Raw genomic sequence first — 13,552 nt, forward strand, 5'->3', positions numbered from 1 at the left:
CAAGATCCTGAATGGCCTTGACAAGGTGGATGTCGAAAGGATGTTTCCTCTTGTGGATGAGTCCAGAATTAGGGGGCACTGTTTAAAATTAGGGGTCGCCCTTTTAGGACAGAGATGAGAAATTTTGTATCTGAGGGTTGTGCGACTTTGGAATTCTCTGCCTCAGAAAATGGTGGAAGTGGGGTCATGGAATATTTTTAAGGTGGAGGCTGATTGATTCTTGTTAGGCAAGGGAATCAAAGACAAGGGTTAGATGGGAATGTGGAAATCTTAACTTTTCTCTGGTTCTAAAGCAAATGCGTAACAATGATGATAAATACTATTTTAAAGGCACTACTATCATAGGTCTATATTTTTAGAAATCTTGCTGCGTGCTGGATGAAATTGAGCAACGGACTGGATCTGACCCACAGGCTGTAGGTTCCCCACCCCTGCATAAACCTTCATTCTCAGCATCAACATATCAGGGAAGGTCTTCAATCTCTGTGATTACAGAAGCAGCGTAACTCACCTTCATCCCTAAAGATGGGGTCATCCTTGGAAGCCGCAGCACCTAGGGAACATATGTCCACTGTGGAATGTGATTAGCACTCCACTAGTGTACCTCCTTAAGCAACTACACATTGTATAGGCCTTTCATCCATGGCATCAACAAACCAGATGGGCATGGCAGCCTCCAAGTGGCTGAAACACTACTGCAAACATGGATACACTCATGCCGGTATGCCAGCAGCTTAGCTAGGTGGCACTAACAGGAAAAGCATCCGTCAATGGTTAATGCCTGAAGAGGGAGCAACGTCAGGACAGTACCATCTCCCCAAATGCCAGCTGTCATGGATGAATAATGCAGAGGCCTCACCTTGCTACTGAGTCCCAATATGCCTTTTGGACATCAGGTGACCTGTTACTCTACAACATTCACCCAAAGCTGAGAGTTACCTTTGCATTGTCCTCGGTGTGGCTCAGCAGGACCATCGTTTGATTATTGACAAACTCTCATGACCCTGCATTCGTCTAAAGCCTGCTAATTCTCACCTAGCTACTGCTGAAATGCATCCATGGCTAGAGCAGGTCTGACTGCAAATCTGGCAGAAACTGCTGGACCTGGGTCTTCAAGGTGGCTGCCATCCTTCCCATTGAGACTTTGACATGGTTGTTCTTGTCCTGCATAAGACAGATGGATTGACAGTCGGCACTGTGGATGAAAGAGCAGTTCAGAAGCATGCATGCCTGTTGTGTGTGCTGAGCCCTCCCCAGTAAGGGATTAAGACGCTGTTTGTGCAAGAACTTACATGAGATGGTGAGTTTAACATGACTGGCAGACATTCAGTGCTGATGCCCCATCTGCTTGTTAGTATGTGGCACCCCTGTGGACTCTAACCCTTAGACCGCCTGATGCCCTTGAGAGGGAGGAGGTTTGGTGTGAGTACAAGTTTCACTTACCCTGGCGGAGCGCATCAGATTATTCATCCTTTTCATGCACTGCAGGGTGGTCCTTTTTTTTTTGTTGGCCATGGGCACTGATCTCCTTGGTGACCTCCTCCCAGACTGGTCAGGTGGGAGGACCTCTGGCTCCCATCCTGAGGAAAGAGGACTTACTGCTTTTCCTGGTCAGCCTGGAGGAGAATTCAGGAGGTATTTCTGAATTGTGGAGTGGAGGGTCTGTTTCTTTCAGGCGCCATGGGGAACCTGGATGACACCACACACTGGGGCTGCAGTGCGTGTCTGTCTGTACAGGTACTGTTTAAATATGACTCCAGGACTTTTGACCCCATGAGGTAATGACAGGGCGGATGAATCCCTGCCCACCCCACCACGAGAATAACAAGTTCCTCACTGATACATAATTAATGAGCTGAAAAGTGGAAGATCGCATGGGTTCATCCGACCTGCTGGCGGCAGGAATTGAGTAGACTTTTCCATCCTCCACCACACTTAGGGTTGAATTTTCCAACCTGGAGACTAAGTCTTAATTTCCTCATTGCCTTTGCAGTACTCAACTGCTTTGACTGTAGTCAAAAGATATACAACAGGATGGCTTGCAACATCACAGCCAGCTAATGTTCCAGTCATTCGTGTCTGTTGCTGTGTTCCAAGTTTACTCATCATATGCTTAATCCCAGCCCTTAAGAGAGATTTTAGCAAAGACTTCTCTGCCATGGGGCTGACTTTCTCATCCACGTGCACATTATAGGAAAGGTGACTTAAAACTTGATCAAAGAGATCGTTTTTAATAGAGGGCCTTACAGGAGAAGAGGTCATGGAGGGGGTAGGTAAAGAAAAGTTTTAAGTTGGGAATTCTGGAGATGGCTGAAGACTTGTCTGCCGGTGGGGTGGGGGGTGTGGTTGTGACAGCAGTGGTGGTGCCATGGTTGTTGGGGTGGTGTGGTGCGGTGAGGAGTGGTGGCTGTTTAAAAGACATGAGTTGAAGGAATACAATTCTGAGGGTTGTCGGCCTCGAAGGACACAAAATAGAGAGAAATGACACTAAGGTTTTAAACCTGTGTATTAGAATTTTAAATTTGAGGTGTTGGGACACTGGCAGCCAATGTATATCAGTGAGAATGGGTGAATGGTGAGTGGGATAGTATATCGGCAGCAATGCCTTTGAGCTAAAGTTTATGGAGTGTGGAGTATGGAAGGCCAGTGAGAAGAACATTGGAATAGTCAACTCCAGAGGTAACAAGGACATGGATGAACGTTTCAGCAACACATGGGCTTAGGCAAGGCTGGAGATGTTATGAAGGTGGTACTAGGTTGCTTTGGTGTCTTAGTGGATGTTGAGTTGGAAACAGTATGAGCAGTCTGGTTCGACTTGATAGTAGCCAGGGAGGAAGATGGAATTGGTGGCAAGGGTAAAGAGTTTGGCACTGGCCAAAGACTGGCATGAGTTTTCCCCAATGTTTAATTGGAGGAAATTATGACTACTGGATTTCATACAAGCAGTCTAACAAGGCAATCCAAGCTGGACAGCATCCACGAGGGCTCACAGCTACTGTGGATTAACAACTGCAATGGCTGCCCTTTGTATCTTCCAGCCAATACCTTTGGAGCTTTCTTCTGTTGTACAAGCCTATAGACATAACACTTAGGACCTTCCATCACCACTAGTTGGCCTCTTCAAAATAGTGAGTAACGTACACTCTATCTGCCATTGAAAGCTCCAAAATGTTCAATATTTTCAGTAATTTTAGAATGGATTTTGAGGCTGGCCCATTATAATGTCATCCAATACATAATTGCTTTGGGCTAGTAATCCAGAGACATAGAGTAATAATCCAAAGAACATGAGTTCAAATCCCACTGACGGTTTGAAAATTTGAATTGAGTTTATATTTTAAAAAATCAGCACTAAGAAAGATGGTACTGGTAAAAGTAACCATGGAGCTGTTGGCTTGTAAAAACCCAAATAGATCACTAATGTCACTTGGAGAAGGAAATCTGTCACCTTGTACTCCCGTCTGTGACTTTAATCCCATTGCAACGTGGTTTACTCTTCTTTGAGCTCTCAAGTGGTCTAGCAAGTTGCTCCAAAGAATACGGACTGGCAGCAATTCAATAAGAAGAGCCACCAGTATTTTCTCAAGGGAAACTGGGGATGGAAAATAAATGCCACCTTGTCAATGATGCTTATACCCTGAGAGTGATTTTTTTTCAACATGTCCAACAGATTGAATAGTTTGAATCGTAGTGGAAAACATAGGTTCTTTGAGCCTGTCGTCCTTCTCCCTGTTGATCTTGGAACTGTATATCCTGGAGTAATCCATGATTTATTCATTTAAGTCAGAAGCTTTTTCATGATGTTTTAATGAGTCATTGGACCGAGATCCTTTGAAAATCAATGAAAGCAATGTCACTGATTTACTCAGGCTTTGCAGGGATCTTGTATAACTCCAGTGTGCCTTTTGTATTCTTTACAAGTCAAGTGCAATATAAGTATTCAATAAATATGCAACCACAAGCAGAATAACAATATTTTGAAAATGAAACGTGGGTTCAGTGGCACTCAGACCATAGCAAGGTTAGTAACCTTCATCTGAATCTTAAATGGAAAGCATTGCTGTGATAAATGCCCATGATCGTTGCCTTGATTAAAGCTGGAGAGGACAGAAGGCTTTGTCAGTTCCATATAATCTATGCCTATTCTTAATGTGTGAACAGTGGAATGAAGAATCCTGAGTGAGGTGAGGAGTGCTCGAGTGTTGGGCAGTGAAGTTCATGTAATCCCCAGATGTTGTCTGAAGTTGCCAATGGCTGCAATATGTTTTGCCTTGGATGATTTTGTTCTTTCACTGCATAGGGGGATAAGAAATCCCATTTAAGCAGTGTTGGCCCATAAATTTACCAGTCCTGTGCAAGTAAAATTTCTTCAGGGACATATCTGATGTTTTTATAAAAAATAAGAGGAAATGGATTTCCATTTGACAAGGCGCCAGTTGCTTAGTTTCTCTACAAAAATAAATGAGTACTTGGTAGTCTTGTTGCTAATGATGTGCTGGAAAATCTTTTTAAGATGATGCACAAGGCCATCAAGGCTAGATGCTCTTAAGTGCAATTGACACTTTGAGCTTGTTCATCGCAGCTGATATGATAGTACTGTTGACCTCCGTGCTCCTGGGCAAGGGATGGGGTAATTAGCCGGGACCCAGTTCTGATCATTATTATCCAGTGATAGAAAAATTTACTACTTTGACTTCTGCTTTAGCTGTGCTGCCATCACAGACCATATTTCGCCAACTTTGCTTTAGTGTACATCACAGTCAAAGGCTGAAATTGGTGCATGGATTTCCTCTGCTATGCTGCCCCAAATTTTGCAAAATTATGCTAGAAATTGTTGGTGAGGCCAAATGTTGCCCCCTGCCCTTCAGTTTCCCCCTCTTTACTCTTGCTATGGCTGCCACACCTTCTTTCTTAACATGTGCTAATGCAAGTGGAACCTCAAGTTCTTTCCCCATTTTCCAGAACATCCAGATCAAGCCTGGCATAGTATTCGGTGGAGTGATCAGCTCAGAAATTCTGACAGAAAGGGAGGCCTCGTCTTGGCTTCATGCCCCTCCATTTCACCCTAGTTTCTCATTTCTGGAGCTGCAGCAGCCGTCCCATCATAGCGCTACCTGGATTTTCTTAAGGAATCACTGTGGGTTCTTGCTTGATGGTGGCATCCTGTCAGGAATATATAATTTTCTTGGATTCAGTGTTCATTAAGTGGGGTCAGGGCAGTGAACAAAAGATTTCTGTGTTGTGTCACCAATGAGCCCCTGGAGACGCATAATAAGGAGAATCCAGTCCTTAATATCTGAACTTAGAATTGAAGGACATGGATTGGCAGCACTCCCTGAACTATCCCATTCACTAGTTGATTTTTGGCATTGCTAGGGCTAGAACTGATGATGCTGATCAGCTGCCCATTGTAGAAATAACCGGATTTTTACACTTCCACTGCTTTCAAGAGTAATAAAAACCAGGCAATTTCTATAAAAGGCTGGCAGGCCACAATGCTAGTTTGCACCCTAGTGGAAAGCCAGAATCTACCCCTAAGTAAGGGGAAAGGAGGAAATAAATATGGAATATAATGTGTATTAAGTTGCAGATATTTGTATTACAGCCAGCATCCAAGTTAATGCTAACTCCAATCCAGAACTGGAGGTCTGTTGCCCAAAAGTTTTCAAATATAAACTGGGCTACAAAATCTTGATATAGGAACTGGCACACTTTGATATTCTGGGATATGAGACATTACTTATTAAGGTTTACGTTGAATTTGTAGCAGCAGTGAGAACAGCAAAGCTTAGACTATAACCCCAACCTGTGCTTGTATTCTATCTTCTGATTGATATGTGATTTTGCAACGTCCTATTCTGAGCCATTTGAAAATTATAAAGGGTCAGTAAATTGGATTTAAAAACTATTCAGAACAGTGAACATAGTTGATGAAAGATGTTCGAACATGTAAGAGAGAAGCTGGATGGGACTTGAAAGTTATAGATGCCCTACTTTAGCAAGCTTGTCAGATCATAAGAGAAGCTGCACCAAACTTGCATCATGAGCAAACTTGGATGCATTACCCTCAGTTCGTTAATCCAAGTCATCAATATAGATAAGTAGCTGAGGACAAACACTGATCCTTAGATTGACTAAAATGATGCCAGGGATGACGGCCATCATCATCCTGGAACTTGGGTTCCTTTCCCCATAAAATTGAGAACTAAATGCAGATATTCTAAGTAATGTAAGTTTTGATGAGGTAAGTAGGGAAAAATGAGGTGAACCAGTGATTAGACGTCCTAAATTTAATGTTAATGAAGACCAAAGGTAGTAAAAATAAATTATAAGGAATCCAGATCAGTGTTTCATACAAATTCGTTTTATGAAAGGGCACTCCTGTTTGACAAATCAGTTAACGGTTTTTGAGGATGTAACCAGCATGGTAGGTATCAGGATCCAGTAAGTTCGGATTTTCAGAAGGCATTTGTTAATGTGCCATTCAAGAGGTTGTTGGACAACATTAGGTCTCATAGGCTCGGAGGTAATAGTAACATGGATTAAAGATTAGTTAATAGACAGAAAGAATAAAAGGGTAATTGTTTGATTGGCAGGGCGCAACTAGTCGGTAACACACTGATCGGTGTCAGTGCCTCAGATGTTTGCAGTCAGCAGTGACTTAAATGAGGGAGCCGAGGTAAATGCACCCTCTGATGATACAAAGCTGGGTGGAAAAATAACCAGTAGAAAGATGCAAAAAGGCTGCAGAGAGATATTGATAGTTTAATTAAGTGGGCCAGAAGAAGGCAGATGAAGTATAATGTGAGGAAAAATGAAATTATTCACTTTGGCAGGAAGAATAGGAAAGCAGAACAGTTTTCAGAAGATGAGTGACTAGTAAAATGTTGGGGGGAAAACAGAAAATGCTGGAAAAACTCAGCATCTGTGGAGCGATAAACAGAGTTGATGCTTTGAGTCCATATGACTCCTCTTCAGAGCTAGAGAGAGGTCGAAATGTGGCATTTAGAAGGACTTGAGGGGGTCCTTGCACATGTCACAAAGTTAACATGCAGGTACCCAAATAAGTAGGAATGTTGGCTTTTATTGCAAGGAGGTTGGAGCATGAGTGTTACTATAATTATTCCAGGGTTTGGTAAGACCCCATCTGCAGTACAGTGTCAAATTTTGATCTCTTTACCTATGCAAGGATATACTTGCCTTAGAGCAGACAAAACAAAAGTTCACTGGATTGACTTTTGGGATGGGATATTGTTGGGGGGTTGTTCCAAGAGTGGAGATTGAGCCTATAATCTGCAGAGTTCAGATGAGAGGTGATCTCACTGGAACATATAACATTCTGGAAGGGCATGACAGGATAGATGCTGAGCGTCTAAGCTCGGAGATCATAGTCTCAGGGTAAGGGGTAGGCCATTTAGATCTGAGAAGAATAGAAATTTCTTCATTCAGATGATTGTGAATCTTTGGAATTAGAAGGCTGTGGATGCTCAGTCAGTAACTATATTCAAGACTGATTTTTGGACACTAAGGAAAAGGATCAAAGCAAGGAAATCCAATTCATTATATTATTCATCAGAACCAGCCTGGGGGCAAAGAAAAAAGATCAAACCATGTTTCCTCCCCCAATCATTATTTCCAGAAAAAGCAGGGAGGAGGCACATCAGGGGAGGGCAGGATCACACTCTGATTTATGTCACTGCCAAAATGCCAGACAACTTTCGATCTAGCCTCGAACATCAAGAATGGCTACTTGGGTATGGCACCTAGACCTGGACCTAGGGTAATGGAGGTATATATGAGATTAGAAAGTGGTGTTGATGCCGAAAATTCGCCATGATTTTAGTAAATGGTGAAGCAAGCTTGAGGGACTATACTTCTCCTATTTATGTACTTTCTCACATAATCAATGTGATTGGGAGAATGATTTTGGAGGCATAAATTGGCTGCTGTGTTAGTTTACATAATGGGCTAACTTTGAAAGTAATTTGTTGGCTGTGAAGATCTTTGAGCTGCCCTGAGAGCTTGACGTGCAATTGTATTCATGTAGGTTCTCTCTTTGCCCCTTTTTTCTTTATCGTAGATCTCCCTCTTAACATCATATTCTTAGAGCAGAATTTCAGATGCCATTTGATTGCCTTGCACTTCAGTGGTACAGTAGTCCAAATTGTCCTGTATATGTCAACTCAACAGTTGCTAGCAGCAGTAAGCAATAAATGAAACTGACAAAACAGCATATTGTTTGCAATGTAGCATGGTAGTGATACTTTTTGGGTAGCGTGCAATTGAAATTGAGTAGTTGCAAATGTCCTGTTCTTTGGTTTGTTCCCTTCAATGAAATATATAAAGTATTGGGACCTCCCTAGAAGTGTTGAAGCTTATGTCAACTCATACAAATAAGGAGTCATTGACCTCGTCAATATGGCTGAAGAGCAGGAAGCGATTATCTGTGGTTAGCTGCTTCTCACTCCCCCCCCAACCCCGGTTTGTCCTCTCCTCTCTTGAAGTCATTAGCTAGGTCCAGGTCTAGGTGCCATACCCAAGTAGCTATTCTTGATGTACGAGGCTAGATCGAAAGTTTTGTCTGGCATTTTGGCAGTGACATACATCATAGAGTGTGATCCTGCCCTCCCCTGATGTGCCTCCTCAGTGCTGTTCCTGGAAATAATGATTGGGGGAGGAAACGTGGTTTGATTTTTTTTCTTTGCCCCCAGGCTGGTTCTGATGAATAATATAATGAATTGGATTTCCTTGCTTTGATCCTTTTCCTGAAGTGACCTGTTTTTAGCCCAAGCAATAAACATTGTCTACTTTTGGTTTTGGACACATTTCCCTGTCAATCCTAAAGTCCTTGAGTAGCTATTTATGATAATATCAAGTGAGCACTGTAATTATATTCTGCTGGGAAGTTTATCTAGGAAGTAAATCGAAAGTAATTTCCTCCGTAAAACTTTTAATATAAAATGCTTGTGGTAACATCTCTAAGCTCTTGCCACTCAATAGTATTAGTATACAGTCAATTAATCCCCAAAGCTCTCTTTGGGATGGAGAATTGAGTTACTTTTTTAATTAGAAGTATGACCCTCCACAATAAAAATGTCGTGTTAGCCTTTAGTTTTGTCAGCATTAGTAATTGGCTGCCTTAATTTGTTCAGTTGCCGTACTATTACTTGAAACCAATTACGTGAATGTCTTTAATTTTTTTAAATTTTAACTTGGAAAATAATTCCGTCCTGTCACAAATGACAAATTGCAGTTCAATGCATGAAATACTGAGGAAATTACATGTACATAAACAGAGTGGCTGTATTTAGCATGAGGCTGGAATAGATGCTGAAAAATCCTGTAGCATGAACTGTTACTAATTTTCCTATATATGTATGTATTTTGTTTGAATAAATACAAATTTTATTTTCTTTTTACTAATCATCATCGTTGTCCTAAATATAAATCAATTTATAAAGAAGCCAACTTCATTTAGACCTTCTTTGTGTGTTCATTACAAATGAAACCTGAAAAGTTGACTCTTTATTGCCCCCTCCCTCTAGAAAAAGTATTCTTGAGTAAACGGCATTGTTTACAAGTGGAAGACTCGTCTATGGATGAAAAAAGGAAAGAGTGCATAGCTAAAAGGTAAACACTTCCTAAAAGGTTCATGCTGATTTATTGCCATTTCATGCAGGTTTTGATTTTCCATGTGTGATGGATGTTGTATTAGTAACTTGCAGTGAGATATAAACCAGGCAATTGATTTTTCATTATACTACCTGTCGCTAGATTTTAAATGAATGTGCAGTAATTCTGCTGCGATTAAAACTGTAATTAATTCAATCTTAATGTTGTGCATAACGTTAAGAATATGAAGCAAGGCTGACACATTTTTATTTGTGTTCTTGAGCTCCAAATGCCAAAACCTTTCAAAATATGCAACCTTTGTTAAGAAACACAATGAATTCTCATGGAAAGAAAATTCTTAAGATTACTACTGGGGGCGGTGGGGGGTGATTTTCCTGGGGGGGCTGGAAATAGTAAATGAATTAGATGAGCAGGAGGAAAGAGATGGGACATGAAATTTTCACCACATGACTCCATTACTGGTCTTTTTGTTCCCTCATGACATTTCATGTATCACTGATTTGTTTGTGATAGCTGATCAAACGGGCCATTTTAATGTCAATATTTATGAAGCGTGTGTTCTGTAACAAATTTGCAACCATCACAAATCAAACTTTTAACTTAGAACCCTGTCCCTATGCTAGGCTAGACTAACCTCTTTACAAAATAAGTGTTTAAGATTAATTCTTGGTGCAAGTGAAAGCGGTTGTTTGGTATGTGAATTCTGATGAAATCATGCTTAGTTCCACTGACCTGGTTGGTAGGAAGCATTTTATTCATTGTTCCAATCAGCTGCTTGTAATGTTCCCAAGATCCCATGCTGATTTTTCTCAATGAGAATTGCATATTCATGCCAATATTCCTGTTTTCAGCATTTGATCCACCCATGGAAACCATGCGAGCTGAAGTTGGGAATTTACCAGATTTCTTTACTCTGGAGCAGACCACGTTTCTACTTCTCCTTTTTCCCTGTCACATCCTGTTTCCATCTAACTTCTGGGAGCTACAGGTGTGACCTTCGAGACAGACAATTACTTCAAGTATCCCCCATCTCGACCTCTACATTCTAATTAACTGCTTTGTTCTGTACCCTCTTGCTCTTGTTCCCCACTAAATTGCTCCTTCCTCCCTCGCTTTCTTCTTATCCATCTGTAAGAACAATGGCATATATACATTGACAAGAATTGTTTATCAATGGCACCAGACAAACCCTTAACCCTTCACCTTAACTCGTAATCAGAGAGCTGTCTGGGTTTATCACCCAGTCTATGCCTTGGAGTGAATTTGGCTCGTTTAACTGTGTTACATCAACCAGTTCGGATTACATTAGCATTTACACTACCAACCTCCCAGCAGGATCCATATAAACTACTGAGGGAAGGAATTTGCTTTTATCGCCTATTATCGAAGTCAGAAAACAAAATCATGAATCGAACTTGGCAGTATTCAAACCTAAATATCGAGTATGTAAATAATTAGTCAGGTTAATTGACAAGTTATAAAGGTAGCTTAGTTATGTCGCATTTCAGTTGTAACTGATTGCTGATTAACAATTTACAGAAAAGGTAAGATTGATATACGTTAGTAAGATTAATTTTAGAATCGGCATTAGATAGACCAGATTAATGCCTATGTGCTTATAGTTAGTAATGTTTCATAATTTATATGATTGCCTCATTCTTGTAGGTGGTGTTGAGAACTAGTTGTCTTACCTTCTGGCTGGATAGAGGTTGTTTGTCTGAGACTGCAGATGTTCTGTTAATTGTATCAATTGAGGTTAAGTATATATAGATGGAGGGAATTGATTGGATGGTTACTTGAGCACATGAAGAGTGACTTACTAACATAGGAGTAGAGCTTTTTTATTCATTCTTGGGATGCAGGCTTCACTGGCTGGGCCAGCATTTATTGCTCATTCTTAGTTGCCTTTGAGAAGGTGGTGGTGAGCTGCCTTCTTGAATTGCTGCAGTCCATGTGGTGTAGGTACACCCACAGTTAGGAAGGGAGTTCCAGGATTTTGACCCAGTGACAGTGAAAGGACAGCGATATATTTCCAAGTCAGGATGATGAGTGACTTGGAGGGGAATTTCCAATTGGTGGTATTCCCATCTATCTGCTGCCCTTGTCCTTCTAGATGGTAGTGGTCATGGGTTTGGAAGGTGCTGTCTAAGGAGTCATGGTGAATTCCTGCAGTGCATCTTGTAGATGGTACACACTGCTGCTCCTGTGCATCAGTGGAGGAGGGAGTGAATGTTTGTGGATGTGCCAATCAAGCGGGCTGCTTTGTCCTGGACAGTGTCAAGCTTCTTGAGTGTTGTGGGAGTTGCACCCATCCAGGCAAGTGGGGAGTATTCCATCACACTCCTGATTTGTACCTCGTAGATGGTGGACATGCTTTGGGTAGTCAGCAGGTGTGTTACTCGTCGCAGGATTCCTAGCCTCTTACCTGTTCTTGTAGCCATAGTCTTTATATGGCTAGTCCAGTGCAGTTTCTTGTCAGCGGTAACCCCCCCAGGATGTTGATAGTGGGGGATCCACTGATTGTAATGCCATTGAACATCAGGGGGTGATGATTGGGTGTTCTCTTGTTGGAGATGGTCATTGCCTGGCACTTCATGTGGCATGAATGTTACTTGCCACTTGTCAGCCCAAGCCTGGATATTGTCCAGGTGTTGCTGCATTTGGACATGAACTGCTTCAATATCTGAGGAGTCTCGAATGGTGCTGAACGTTGTGCAATCATCAGCAAACATGCCCATTTCTGACCTTATGATGGAATGAAGGTCATTGATGAAGCAGTTGAAGAGTGGAGTCAGGAGAGAATTTTACCTGTAATGTTTCGCTCTGAGAAAATCTATTCCAAGTAAAAACTGACTGTAGTTTCTTCCTACACCAACTGGATATCAGGGGAATAACGTGCTCCTGGAGAAATCCATCATCTGGCTTAGATTTCGCTGTATTGAACTCTGGGAAACCTGTACCTAAACGATATGCTTACCAATACCTGTATTTGGCAGGTGGAGATACAGTCTTAACTTACAGTATCATCTCCATGGGAGAAGCACTTACTGATTTTGCATAAAACTCTTCCACATTTACTGGATTAAAAGAGCTCAAATCTAACAAAGACTGATACTGAACTGCAGTGTTTAAAAAAAAAAACTTGTGTATCCTTAATTTCAAAACCACACTCTCCAATGCAATTGGCCAATTTGGGGGTTGGAATTTAACTCTTTTGGTGTCAATGGTTTGTCATGGTCCTGTTAGTGCCCTTGGATGACCATTTGTTCAATGAAGCAGCAATGCCTAAATATGCCATGCAATCCCAACATTAGGCCCCCTTGTTAACAGAAGGCCACACACAAGTCCAGCCAAAGTGGAGAATGATTCCATTATATTATCTTGTTTGTCCATCTTAACCAGTCATCTCCAAGCCTGTGATGTTGAAGCTGTGTCCTCTTCTGCCTCCTGCCCCCCCATCTTCACAACCCCAGCATCTAAATGCTTTTATATGATTGAGATGTTGTCTATCTGCATGAATGTTTTGTACCACTTAAAAAAAAAACTTCTCACTGGTAGTGTTTGTTTTTGTACACACTGAAGATCCTTTAAAGGTAATGGAGGTTAAAAGCCAAGACAGTCGCTAATAAATCCAATAAGGAGTTTGAGAAAATGCTATAAGTAGAGTGTGGTGAGAAAATGGAACTACGGCAGGGAATATTTGAAGCGTAGAGCATGGATACCGTTGCAGGGTATGTAGATACATACGTTTCTCCCTTATGTATTTAAGAAAATGCAGATGAGGTTAGATGAAGTGGGGGGAGGCTTATCTGGAGTATTAGCACTGGCATGAACTAGCTGGGATGCATGAGCTGCTTCTGTGCTCTGTCCTATATATTTGACATGTCCACCTGCTGTGTGCTGGAGATGGCCAGAATTT

General features: G+C 41.5%; 2 protein-coding genes across 2 annotated transcripts in view; both read left to right on the forward strand.

Moving 5' to 3' along the window:
• LOC144682555 (serpin H1-like) overlaps positions 1–13,552 on the forward strand; it is a 525,388-nt gene that overhangs the window by 140,385 nt on the left and 371,451 nt on the right. The gene's annotated exons all lie outside the window — the stretch shown is intronic.
• Positions 1–13,552, forward strand: part of LOC144683076 (UV radiation resistance-associated gene protein-like) — a 271,252-nt gene that overhangs the window by 95,514 nt on the left and 162,186 nt on the right. Inside the window, exon 6 of the mRNA XM_078546104.1 lies at positions 9,546–9,630. Within this exon, the coding sequence (XP_078402230.1) occupies positions 9,546–9,630 (85 nt within the window). The remainder of the gene's footprint in view (positions 1–9,545; positions 9,631–13,552) is intronic.

Source organism: Cetorhinus maximus, chromosome 7 (assembly GCF_964194155.1).
Source record: "Cetorhinus maximus chromosome 7, sCetMax3.hap1.1, whole genome shotgun sequence".
In the NCBI taxonomy this organism is placed as follows: domain Eukaryota; kingdom Metazoa; phylum Chordata; class Chondrichthyes; order Lamniformes; family Cetorhinidae; genus Cetorhinus; species Cetorhinus maximus.